The sequence below is a fragment of the Tachysurus vachellii genome, chromosome 15 (assembly GCF_030014155.1).
Source record: "Tachysurus vachellii isolate PV-2020 chromosome 15, HZAU_Pvac_v1, whole genome shotgun sequence".
Lineage (NCBI taxonomy): Eukaryota > Metazoa > Chordata > Actinopteri > Siluriformes > Bagridae > Tachysurus > Tachysurus vachellii.
Genome location: NC_083474.1, coordinates 249,842 through 263,063, shown reverse-complemented (window position 1 = coordinate 263,063; position 13,222 = coordinate 249,842). Strand labels below are relative to the sequence as shown.

The 13,222-nt window shown below is 38.0% G+C and overlaps 1 protein-coding gene across 3 annotated transcripts in view; it reads left to right on the top strand.

The window, feature by feature from the left end:
- The window catches only part of scn2b (sodium channel, voltage-gated, type II, beta), a 19,314-nt gene extending 6,393 nt beyond the window's left edge, over positions 1–12,921 (top strand). Inside the window, exons 2-6 of one of the 3 annotated variants that reach the window (XR_009649629.1) lie at positions 1–29; positions 130–343; positions 8,058–8,253; positions 8,640–8,706; positions 9,057–12,921. The exon at positions 1–29 is cut by the window's left edge and continues 138 nt beyond it. Coding sequence is in view for 2 of the 3 variants with exons in the window: in XM_060888694.1 (XP_060744677.1) it covers positions 1–29; positions 130–343; positions 8,058–8,253; positions 9,057–9,072 (455 nt within the window). In the remaining variant the exon portion in view is untranslated. Of the gene's footprint in view, positions 30–129; positions 344–8,057; positions 8,258–8,639; positions 8,707–9,056 lie in introns of those variants that run through there. The other 2 variants (XM_060888694.1, XM_060888695.1) reach the window with 2 other exon arrangements.
- The last annotated feature ends 301 nt before the right edge of the window (positions 12,922–13,222 follow it).

The window sequence follows — 13,222 nt, the reverse complement described above, 5'->3', positions numbered from 1 at the left end:
AGGCCACCAGAAATGACACTGAGGAGACGGTGAGGAGAACGTGACGTCTAAAATAAACAGCTTTATTATTTACTCACTAAGTCTATAGTCAGCATGTTGTTCTGACTTCCTTTTTTTCTCTTTCTTTAGTTTATGACCTTTCTTAAGAGCAGAATAACTCCTTTGAGGACGGAGCATTTTTGGGACAGGGTGAAGTTTGCTGGGAACCTCGATAAAAATGACCTTTCCATCACCATCTCAGACGTGCAGCTGACAGACAAAGGGATCTATAACTGTTACGTACGCAATCCTCCTGATCGTGCGGAGGGCCATGGAATAATCCAGCTGTCTGTAGTCACTGAGTGTAAGTGTGTAACTGTGTGTGTAAGTGTAAGTCACTGAGTGTAAGTGTGTAACTGTGTGTGTAAGTGTAAGTCACTGAGTGTAAGTGTGTAACTGTGTGTGTAAGTGTAAGTCACTGAGTGTAAGTGTGTAACTGTGTGTGTAAGTGTAAGTCACTGAGTGTAAGTGTGTAACTGTGTGTGTAAGTGTAAGTCACTGAGTGTAAGTGTGTAACTGTGTGTGTAAGTGTAAGTCACTGAGTGTAAGTGTGTAACTGTGTGTGTAAGTGTAAGTCACTGAGTGTAAGTGTGTAACTGTGTGTAAGTGTAAGTCACTGAGTGTAAGTGTGTAACTGTGTGTAAGTGTAAGTCACTGAGTGTAAGTGTGTAACTGTGTGTGTAAGTGTAAGTCACTGAGTGTAAGTGTGTAACTGTGTGTGTAAGTGTAAGTCACTGAGTGTAAGTGTGTAACTGTGTGTGTAAGTGTAAGTCACTGAGTGTAAGTGTGTAACTGTGTGTAAGTGTAAGTCACTGAGTGTAAGTGTGTAACTGTGTGTAAGTGTAAGTCACTGAGTGTAAGTGTGTAACTGTGTGTGTAAGTGTAAGTCACTGAGTGTAAGTGTGTAACTGTGTGTGTAAGTGTAAGTCACTGAGTGTAAGTGTGTAACTGTGTGTGTAAGTGTAAGTCACTGAGTGTAAGTGTGTAACTGTGTGTGTAAGTGTAAGTCACTGAGTGTAAGTGTGTAACTGTGTGTGTAAGTGTAAGTCACTGAGTGTAAGTGTGTAACTGTGTGTGTAAGTGTAAGTCACTGAGTGTAAGTGTGTAACTGTGTGTAAGTGTAAGTCACTGAGTGTAAGTGTGTAACTGTGTGTGTAAGTGTAAGTCACTGAGTGTAAGTGTGTAACTGTGTGTGTAAGTGTAAGTCACTGAGTGTAAGTGTGTAACTGTGTGTGTAAGTGTAAGTCACTGAGTGTAAGTGTGTAACTGTGTGTGTAAGTGTAAGTCACTGAGTGTAAGTGTGTAACTGTGTGTGTAAGTGTAAGTCACTGAGTGTAAGTGTGTAACTGTGTGTGTAAGTGTAAGTCACTGAGTGTAAGTGTGTAACTGTGTGTGTAAGTGTAAGTCACTGAGTGTAAGTGTGTAACTGTGTGTGTAAGTGTAAGTCACTGAGTGTAAGTGTGTAACTGTGTGTGTAAGTGTAAGTCACTGAGTGTAAGTGTGTAACTGTGTGTGTAAGTGTAAGTCACTGAGTGTAAGTGTGTAACTGTGTGTGTAAGTGTAAGTCACTGAGTGTAAGTGTGTAACTGTGTGTGTAAGTGTAAGTCACTGAGTGTAAGTGTGTAACTGTGTGTAAGTGTAAGTCACTGAGTGTAAGTGTGTAACTGTGTGTGTAAGTGTAAGTCACTGAGTGTAAGTGTGTAACTGTGTGTGTAAGTGTAAGTCACTGAGTGTAAGTGTGTAACTGTGTGTGTAAGTGTAAGTCACTGAGTGTAAGTGTGTAACTGTGTGTGTAAGTGTAAGTCACTGAGTGTAAGTGTGTAACTGTGTGTGTAAGTGTAAGTCACTGAGTGTAAGTGTGTAACTGTGTGTAAGTGTAAGTCACTGAGTGTAAGTGTGTAACTGTGTGTGTAAGTGTAAGTCACTGAGTGTAAGTGTGTAACTGTGTGTGTAAGTGTAAGTCACTGAGTGTAAGTGTGTAACTGTGTGTGTAAGTGTAAGTCACTGAGTGTAAGTGTGTAACTGTGTGTGTAAGTGTAAGTCACTGAGTGTAAGTGTGTAACTGTGTGTGTAAGTGTAAGTCACTGAGTGTAAGTGTGTAACTGTGTGTGTAAGTGTAAGTCACTGAGTGTAAGTGTGTAACTGTGTGTAAGTGTAAGTCACTGAGTGTAAGTGTGTAACTGTGTGTGTAAGTGTAAGTCACTGAGTGTAAGTGTGTAACTGTGTGTGTAAGTGTAAGTCACTGAGTGTAAGTGTGTAACTGTGTGTGTAAGTGTAAGTCACTGAGTGTAAGTGTGTAACTGTGTGTGTAAGTGTAAGTCACTGAGTGTAAGTGTGTAACTGTGTGTGTAAGTGTAAGTCACTGAGTGTAAGTGTGTAACTGTGTGTGTAAGTGTAAGTCACTGAGTGTAAGTGTGTAACTGTGTGTGTAAGTGTAAGTCACTGAGTGTAAGTGTGTAACTGTGTGTGTAAGTGTAAGTCACTGAGTGTAAGTGTGTAACTGTGTGTGTAAGTGTAAGTCACTGAGTGTAAGTGTGTAACTGTGTGTGTAAGTGTAAGTCACTGAGTGTAAGTGTGTAACTGTGTGTGATAGTATAACTCACAGAGTGTAAGTGTGTAACTGTGTGTGTAAGTGTAACTCACTGAGTGTAAGTGTGTAACTGTGTGTAGTGTAAGTCACTGAGTGTAAGTGTGTAACTGTGTGTGTAAGTGTAAGTCACTGAGTGTAAGTGTGTAACTGTGTGTGTAAGTGTAAGTCACTGAGTGTAAGTGTGTAACTGTGTGTGTAAGTGTAAGTCACTGAGTGTAAGTGTGTAACTGTGTGTGTAAGTGTAAGTCACTGAGTGTAAGTGTGTAACTGTGTGTGTAAGTGTAAGTCACTGAGTGTAAGTGTGTAACTGTGTGTGTAAGTGTAAGTCACTGAGTGTAAGTGTGTAACTGTGTGTGTAAGTGTAAGTCACTGAGTGTAAGTGTGTAACTGTGTGTGTAAGTGTAAGTCACTGAGTGTAAGTGTGTAACTGTGTGTGTAAGTGTAAGTCACTGAGTGTAAGTGTGTAACTGTGTGTGTAAGTGTAAGTCACTGAGTGTAAGTGTGTAACTGTGTGTAAGTGTAAGTCACTGAGTGTAAGTGTGTAACTGTGTGTAAGTGTAAGTCACTGAGTGTAAGTGTGTAACTGTGTGTGTAAGTGTAAGTCACTGAGTGTAAGTGTGTAACTGTGTGTGTAAGTGTAAGTCACTGAGTGTAAGTGTGTAACTGTGTGTGTAAGTGTAAGTCACTGAGTGTAAGTGTGTAACTGTGTGTAAGTGTAAGTCACTGAGTGTAAGTGTGTAACTGTGTGTGTAAGTCACTGAGTGTAAGTGTGTAACTGTGTGTGTAAGTGTAAGTCACTGAGTGTAAGTGTGTAACTGTGTGTAAGTGTAAGTCACTGAGTGTAAGTGTGTAACTGTGTGTGTAAGTGTAAGTCACTGAGTGTAAGTGTGTAACTGTGTGTGTAAGTGTAAGTCACTGAGTGTAAGTGTGTAACTGTGTGTGTAAGTCACTGAGTGTGTGTGTAACTGTGTGTGTAAGTGTAAGTCACTGAGTGTGTGTGTAACTGTGTGTGTAAGTGTAAGTCACTGAGTGTAAGTGTGTAACTGTGTGTGTAAGTGTAAGTCACTGAGTGTAAGTGTGTAACTGTGTGTGTAAGTGTAAGTCACTGAGTGTAAGTGTGTAACTGTGTGTTAGTGTAAGTCACTGAGTGTAAGTGTGTAACTGTGTGTGTAAGTGTAAGTCACTGAGTGTAAGTGTGTAACTGTGTGTGTAAGTGTAAGTCACTGAGTGTAAGTGTGTAACTGTGTGTAAGTGTAAGTCACTGAGTGTAAGTGTGTAACTGTGTGTGTAAGTGTAAGTCACTGAGTGTAAGTGTGTAACTGTGTGTGTAAGTGTAAGTCACTGAGTGTAAGTGTGTAACTGTGTGTGTAAGTGTAAGTCCACTGAGTGTAAGTGTGTAACTGTGTGTGTAAGTGTAAGTCACTGAGTGTAAGTGTGTAACTGTGTGTGTAAGTGTAAGTCACTGAGTGTAAGTGTGTAACTGTGTGTGTAAGTGTAAGTCACTGAGTGTAAGTGTGTAACTGTGTGTGTAAGTGTAAGTCACTGAGTGTAAGTGTGTAACTGTGTGTAAGTGTAAGTCACTGAGTGTAAGTGTGTAACTGTGTGTAAGTGTAAGTCACTGAGTGTAAGTGTGTAACTGTGTGTAAGTGTAAGTCACTGAGTGTAAGTGTGTAACTGTGTGTGTAAGTGTAAGTCACTGAGTGTAAGTGTGTAACTGTGTGTGTAAGTGTAAGTCACTGAGTGTAAGTGTGTAACTGTGTGTAAGTGTAAGTCACTGAGTGTAAGTGTGTAACTGTGTGTGTAAGTGTAAGTCACTGAGTGTAAGTGTGTAACTGTGTGTGTAAGTGTAAGTCACTGAGTGTAAGTGTGTAACTGTGTGTGTAAGTGTAAGTCACTGAGTGTAAGTGTGTAACTGTGTGTGTAAGTGTAAGTCACTGAGTGTAAGTGTGTAACTGTGTGTGTAAGTGTAAGTCACTGATGAAAGTGGTGTAACTGTTGGTGGTAAGTCACTGATGTAAGTGTGTAACTGTGTGTGTAAGTGTAAGTCACTGAGTGGTAAGTGTGTAACTGTGTGTAAGTGTAAGTCACTGATGTAAGTGTGTAACTGTGTGTTAAGTGTAATCACTGATGTAAGTGTGTTACTGTGTGTGTAAGTGTAAGTCACTCTGAGTGTAAGTGTGTAACTGTGTGTGTAAGTCACTGAGTGTGTGAGTAACTTGTGTGTAAGTGTAAGTCACTGAGTTTGTGTGTAACTGTGTGTGTTAGTGTAAGTCACTGAGTGTAAGAGTTTAACTGTGTGTGTAAGTGTAAGACACTGAGTGTAAAGTGTGTAACTGTGTGTGTAAGTGTAAGACACTGAGTGTAAGTGTGTACTGTGTGTGTAAGTCACTGATGTAAATGTGTAAACTGTGTGTGTAAGTGTAAGTCACTGAGTGTGTGTGGTAACTGTGTGTGTAAGTTAAGTCACTGAGTGTAAGTGTTAACTGTGTGTATGTGTAAGTCACTGAGTTGTAAGTGTTAACTGTGTGTAAGTGTAAGTCACTGATGTAGAGTGTGTAACTGTGTGTGTAAGTGTAAGCACTGAGTGTAAGTGAAACTGATGTGTGTAAGTGTAAACACTGAGTGTAAGTGTGAACTGTGTGTGTAAGTGTAAGTCACTGAGTGTAAGTGTGTAACGGTGTGTGTAAGTGTAAGTCACTGAGTGTAAGTGTGTAACTGTGTGTGTAAGTGTAACACACTGAGTGAGTGTGTAACTGTGTGTGTAAGTGTAAGTCACTGAGTGTAAGTGTGTAACTGTGTGTGTAAGTGTAAGTCACTGAGTGTAAGTGTGTAACTGTGTGTGTAAGTGTAAGTCACTGAGTGTAAGTGTGTAACTGTGTGTAAGTGTAAGTCACTGAGTGTAAGTGTGTAACTGTGTGTGTAAGTGTAAGTCACTGAGTGTAAGTGTGTAACTGTGTGTGTAAGTGTAAGTCACTGAGTGTAAGTGTGTAACTGTGTGTGTAAGTGTAAGTCACTGAGTGTAAGTGTGTAACTGTGTGTAAGTGTAAGTCACTGAGTGTAAGTGTGTAACTGTGTGTGTAAGTGTAAGTCACTGAGTGTAAGTGTGTAACTGTGTGTGTAAGTGTAAGTCACTGAGTGTAAGTGTGTAACTGTGTGTGTAAGTGTAAGTCACTGAGTGTAAGTGTGTAACTGTGTGTGTAAGTGTAAGTCACTGAGTGTAAGTGTGTAACTGTGTGTGTAAGTGTAAGTCACTGAGTGTAAGTGTGTAACTGTGTGTGTAAGTGTAAGTCACTGAGTGTAAGTGTGTAACTGTGTGTGTAAGTGTAAGTCACTGAGTGTAAGTGTGTAACTGTGTGTAAGTGTAAGTCACTGAGTGTAAGTGTGTAACTGTGTGTAAGTGTAAGTCACTGAGTGTAAGTGTGTAACTGTGTGTGTAAGTGTAAGTCACTGAGTGTAAGTGTGTAACTGTGTGTGTAAGTGTAAGTCACTGAGTGTAAGTGTGTAACTGTGTGTAAGTGTAAGTCACTGAGTGTAAGTGTGTAACTGTGTGTGTAAGTGTAAGTCACTGAGTGTAAGTGTGTAACTGTGTGTGTAAGTGTAAGTCACTGAGTGTAAGTGTGTAACTGTGTGTGTAAGTGTAAGTCACTGAGTGTAAGTGTGTAACTGTGTGTGTAAGTGTAAGTCACTGAGTGTAAGTGTGTAACTGTGTGTGTAAGTGTAAGTCACTGAGTGTAAGTGTGTAACTGTGTGTGTAAGTGTAAGTCACTGAGTGTAAGTGTGTAACTGTGTGTAAGTGTAAGTCACTGAGTGTAAGTGTGTAACTGTGTGTGTAAGTGTAAGTCACTGAGTGTAAGTGTGTAACTGTGTGTAAGTGTAAGTCACTGAGTGTAAGTGTGTAACTGTGTGTGTAAGTGTAAGTCACTGAGTGTAAGTGTGTAACTGTGTGTGTAAGTGTAAGTCACTGAGTGTAAGTGTGTAACTGTGTGTGTAAGTGTAAGTCACTGAGTGTAAGTGTGTAACTGTGTGTGTAAGTGTAAGTCACTGAGTGTAAGTGTGTAACTGTGTGTGTAAGTGTAAGTCACTGAGTGTAAGTGTGTAACTGTGTGTGTAAGTCACTGAGTGTAAGTGTGTAACTGTGTGTAAGTGTAAGTCACTGAGTGTAAGTGTGTAACTGTGTGTGTAAGTGTAAGTCACTGAGTGTAAGTGTGTAACTGTGTGTGTAAGTGTAAGTCACTGAGTGTAAGTGTGTAACTGTGTGTGTAAGTGTAAGTCACTGAGTGTAAGTGTGTAACTGTGTGTGTAAGTGTAAGTCACTGAGTGTAAGTGTGTAACTGTGTGTGTAAGTGTAAGTCACTGAGTGTGTGTGTAACTGTGTGTGTAAGTGTAAGTCACTGAGTGTAAGTGTGTAACTGTGTGTGTAAGTGTAAGTCACTGAGTGTAAGTGTGTAACTGTGTGTGTAAGTGTAAGTCACTGAGTGTGTGTGTAACTGTGTGTGTAAGTGTAAGTCACTGAGTGTAAGTGTGTAACTGTGTGTAAGTGTAAGTCACTGAGTGTAAGTGTGTAACTGTGTGTGTAAGTGTAAGTCACTGAGTGTAAGTGTGTAACTGTGTGTGTAAGTGTAAGTCACTGAGTGTAAGTGTGTAACTGTGTGTGTAAGTGTAAGTCACTGAGTGTGTGTGTAACTGTGTGTGTAAGTGTAAGTCACTGAGTGTGTGTGTAACCTACAGTTAACCATGAAGTGAAGCTCTTTTAGACAGAGGAAGAAAAATGAAAATAGCAGCAAACAAAATAATTCTATTTGGTTTTCCAGAATAAATCAGATTTAGTTTCCAGATGTTCACAGAGCTCTCTGGAGGACTCTCGACCCCGGACGGTGCAGATGTTTATTATATTAGGAAACGTGTGATCATGTGATGCAGACCTCTGTCCTTAGTGAATATTAACATATGGTGTTTATTTAAAAGAAAAGATTAAAATCTCTCTCACTCACTTTCACTTGGTCCTATTCAGAGGTGCTGGGGTCCAGAGATTATCCTGGGAACGCTGGATAAAAAAAACTGTAATTTAACAAAGAAACATCTAACATGTCATCATTTAAACCAGGATGTTTTCTGTAAGGAGTCTGCAGTGTTGGCACTGAAGGGCTGCAGGGTTTCACAGAAGAATCTTGAGAACTTTCTGCTATAACATAAGTGATAACAGGAACGATCTTCTCTCGACAGACATCTCACAACATTAAACCTAAAAAACGAACAGAAGCTTTTAAAAAGTCGAATGTGTTATTCTGTAAAGTTATCAGTGACTCTCCACATGACCTTTTAATACTTACTTACTTCCCTTTTGTTTTTGAATGAGGTCCATGATGCCTCCATCACACGTGTGTGTTCTTAACGATCCTGATGAACTTCCTGGTGGTTGTGTGTGCAGTGCCTCCTCCCAGAGACTCCACCATCGCAGTGGCAGTCGGAGCATCTATAGGAGGGATGCTGGCTCTGGTGATCCTCTCCATGGTCATCATCAAGTGTGTACGCAGACATAAGAAGCAGGAGCTCATCTCTGATGAACAGAAAATGGAGGAGGAGGGAAAAACAGACGGAGACGGAGGCACAGAAGAAGGAACTAAGTGAGAACCTGTTTATTTGTTTGTTTCTTATTTTATGATCTCATTAAATTCAGCCACAATCTGAAAGACTGACATCATCAATCCTGACACGACATCAGTCCTGACATGACAATTCACTTCCTGTCTATAATTAATCCAAGTCTGTATTTTTGTTAATGTTTATTTTGAACACAACTTATTCACATCACATAGACGAAGCTGCTGATGTACAGTAAAGCTTCCATCAGGATGTAAAACTGAACATATTTAAACAAAAGTTTTCATTTTACACACAAACTACATCATAAACACAGGTAGAAAAATCCCTGAATTTCACAACATGTAAATAATATTAATTACTAAATATTTATAATGAACCTCTTTATATTTTTATATCACCGAAATAGACACATTTAACATGGCTCTGATCTGAAGGGCTAAAACTCTGAGCTGAGCCTCGTTCATCACACACAGGTAAACAAATCACTTATAACTGCATTGATATGGGAATATAACACACACACACACACACACACACACACACACAAACAAATGGTGGTGTGGGTTATATAAGTATAATCAGTTACAAACTCTTAACAACTCGTCCTGTATAAAAGAACATTCCAGATATTTAGAGACTCGGACCTTCTGATGCTTCTCTACCTTCTTAGGTTCAAATCTCAAAATTTGAGCATTAATAAGAAACAGACAAAGACTTTAAAATCCAGACAGATGAGAGTTCTTTACATAAAGAGAAAGAAAACAAAGCATTCACTCGTTTATTCTCTAAACTGAACTCTTTTTTTCTCATTTTATTTCTCCAGAAATGACTTTGCTTGAGCCCCGACGCTGTGTGGCTGCAGTTCTTTCTTTAGTTCGGATCTTTCCTCATTTTAAAGCCACCAAACAATTGGATTTCTGAAAATCTCAGTTAACGCTCGACCTGCCGTACATTCTGACTGAACCTTCACAGTGAGAATCTTCCACATGATCTTTATAGGAACTTTTTAAATCTTTTAGTTTTGTGTCTTCCAAACACTGCCACTATGTTCAGATCGTGATCATGTTAAAGCTGAAGCATTCCTAAACTATTCATCTTACTGCCTCAGTGGTGAAAGTTTAACAACAGATTTTTATAGATGTTTTATTCGTATTTCCTGTCTGATGCAAAAAAAAAAAAAGTCCTCTGAGAACCAAATGCACTCACAAATATAGCAACATTCCAAAAAAGCCACTTTTTTTGCTCCTGCTTTACTTATCAAGGGTGTGTTTCCTGAAAAAGATCGTATCTATATACTCTAAACTTTAACTAAACCTCACTGGGGAAAAGTCTCTGGATTCACATTAAAAGTAAAACGATGGCTCAGTAACTGAAACAGAGAGATTCTGGATGTAGATCTTTGAATGTTTGTAGTAACTATAGACATCGATGAAAATCCTTTAATATGGATTTATTTAATTCTGTATCTATCAAAAATAATGTAATTAGTGAAAAATCCAGAACATTTTAACTGTATTGATCTCATTTTATTAAGCAATCTCAGGCCATGAGAATCTAAAGTTTTAATTTCGCTTTGAACACTAAATTGTCTCACAGTTTGCTACCTAATCTGAAGTAATGTTCCAAAGCTAATGGCTCAACATTAGTCAGAGGTCATCTACATGTGCATTTGTTCACTAGCCAGAGGTCACGTGTGTAGTGGAAGCTGCATGGAACACGTTGTGTGTGAACTAAAGTCTGAACAAATAAAACCTGTGAGCGTTTTTCTTGTTAAGATTCTGGGACTGTGGAGAACTCTGAGAACTTGACTAGAGTACTAGAGTTCTGGGCAGCTTCTAATCTGTGCTGGATTGTTAAATTGATTGCTGCTGAATGATGAGCGTGATTTGATTTGATGAGAGCTCGGTATCCTGGTGAGTCTGTAGCTGCGATTAGGACATGAGCTCATGGAGAAGAACTGATCGAGAAGTATGATCAGACTGTCATTGCAGAAGGTGTGAAAGGATCCAATTAAACACCTTCAGCCAATGGACTTTAGTGGAAAGATGAAACTTATGACCTGACCTAGTGAAGGAACAACAACCTAGTGGGGTTTCCACAGACCGATCAATCATTATCAGTGTGTTTGAACTGATTTGTCTGATCGAACCCCTGAAATAACAGCTAATAAGAAATGTCACCATGAGGTGAAGGCATATCTGACTCAAGAAGGTGATTTTGTAGGTTGGAATGAGGAGCTGTTCTACAGGAGATTGAGGAGTCCAGCAGAAAGACCAGCTACTGTATTTTATAATATTAGACCATGATGAGCTAGCATGGCCATTACAGACTGGCAGGTTTGTAGTCCATTAACTAAAGAACATTCTTAAGATGAAGTTAACAAACTACTTTTTATGGAGCTTAAGTGTTAGGAGTCTTTTGAGAAACACACCCCAGAACAGTATTTAAGCAGCAGCATGTTTAACAAGAAATTCTGGCTTTTTTCCTATTGGTCGTCATATAATGACATTAAATTCAGGGAAAATTGCTGAGATAAAATGTTCCAATATATTTAGATTGAAGATATGGGATATTATATACAGTAAGTCTGAATGAATGTGTGAAGAGTAATTTTGAGCATTTTTCTTTTGTAAAAGTATGTAGCTGAACTATTACATTCTTTATACTATATATACATTATATAATCAACCAATGTAATTATATATATATACATATACAGTATATGTGTGTGTGTGTGTGTGTGTGTGTGTGTGTGTGTGTGATATATACATATATGATTACATTGTTTGATTATATATATATATATCATTACATAATTATATTTGTAATTGAACCACACTGGAGCTCTGGACGTATCTGACACCAGTGATTTTAATTAGTTTCTAAACTATTAGCATCATTAATGTAGAAAAACTGTGTAGCTCTTTCTTATGCAAATATCTGTGCACTGCAAAAATGTTAACAAGTGAAATGATCTTAAATATACTCAGATTTATCTTGTATTTCCCGTTATAAAATTAAAATACACCAATAGAACATTATTAATCTCTATAGTCCTCAATACAATAAACCTATAACAAATAAACATGGCGATGCTACATGCTAACATGCTAATGAACTTTAGTTTATTTTAATCTTATAATAAGAAATGCTAGATATCTGTATTTAAGGTATTTCCACAGTATTTGTGGTTATATTAACAGCTATAGATTCCTGAGTACGATCATGTAATATTAAATCTACATGCAGCATAAAGTACAGCTTTAGTTTGGAAATAAAACAGTAAAACATTCTCATCTTCAGATCTACAACTGATCTTACTACTTACTTTAGTACTGAATTGTGGCATGTTTTTGAATCCATTGCATGTTGTAAATATTCAGTAAAATCTGTGTTGTGTTGAGGAAGAATGACATCGAGGCTTGGCAGGAAGTTTGATGAGCAAAAATATATCGATTTAAAACAAACAAACAAACAAACAAACAAATAAATAAATAAATAAATAAATGAAGGGTGATTTTCAACACTTGAGGAATTTTGCTGTATCAGTTTTCTGCTATTTCAGTAAATCTTCTGTTTGTCTTTTACTTGTTTAAAAAAAATGACCAAAAACTTATAATGTGACCAAACATTTATTTTAGTGGATTTAGTCCTAAAGTAGTGAGAAGTTCAGGCACTCGGTGAGGGTTTCTCTTCCAGACAGAGTGTTGTTACACACAGGTCTGTATTTAACTGGTCTTCTGCACACCTCATAACCACCAGTGGACGTGAGAATCATCTGTATAACTTACACAGTAATGAACTAGTCACAGTAACCTGGGGTGTCTGAGGAAGAGTGTTTGACCCACAGACATCATCATCAGCATGTATCTGTGTATTAAAACCTGTCAACCTCTTTGTTCACTCAATGTTCTAAGGGAACTAGCAGTGTCCCGGACCGGGTAAAGTACAGTAAACCCTGTGCCCTGTGGCCCCTGTGGCCCCTGTGCCCTGTGGCACCTCACTGCTCGTGTATGAGCTGATATTAATACAGATGGATGTAGGGTATTTCTCAAACACTCCATCATACTTTTCTTGGAATTCTTTAAAAGCTTTACAGGTGATTCTCTCGCCACGTGACAGAATAACCAAAATAGATCGACTGCTGATTCCTGCAGCCTTTCATTATCCTTCAAATGTTCTGCTTTCTCTTGAGATTGAACAATATTTTAGTCATTTTTAAAGTCCCAGTGTGGGGTCTTAAATGAAGGGAAATTAAAGTGCAGCTTGATGAATTTACAGAAATTCACCTTATTTTTGAATGCAAAAAGAGAGTCACTGAGTCAGTATTCACACACCTAATGCTCACAGGAACGGATTGAAGAATGAACGAACGAAGGAATGGATGGATGGATGAATGAATGGATGATGCAGTAGAGACGATACACTGCGTTATTAAAAGAGAGCCTTATGAACTATATAATGCATGGTTTGATGATCGTGCATATCTTTGATTGTTCATCTTTATATTTTCAGTGTGTATGTGAATGTTCTAAGTGTTACATGTATATTGTAAAGGTTTTGTCATTATGCTTAAACTGTGCTGCATATATTAAATCTGAACAAGACATTATCACAGATTTGATTCAGTTAATGTGAGTGGATTGAACAAAATGTACACTAGACAGTATTAAAAGAAAATATAAAGATATACAGTTGTCTGCTGTCTTACATTTCTGCTGTCTTACATTTATTTAGTTGCCTTATTATTATTATTATTATTATTATTATTATTATTATTATTATTATTGATAAGACTCAGACTATACCTGATAAATGTGGATGTGTATTTTGTCATGTATGCTTATTGTGTATGATTCGAGATTTGTTCAGTGTTTCCAGAGTCACTTATGGATCCAGAAAAAGTTCTGTCCAAATGGAGCACAAGTCAAATGCAGTTCTAAAAGAATTCAATTTAATTTCAATTCAATTTATTTGTACAGCACTTTT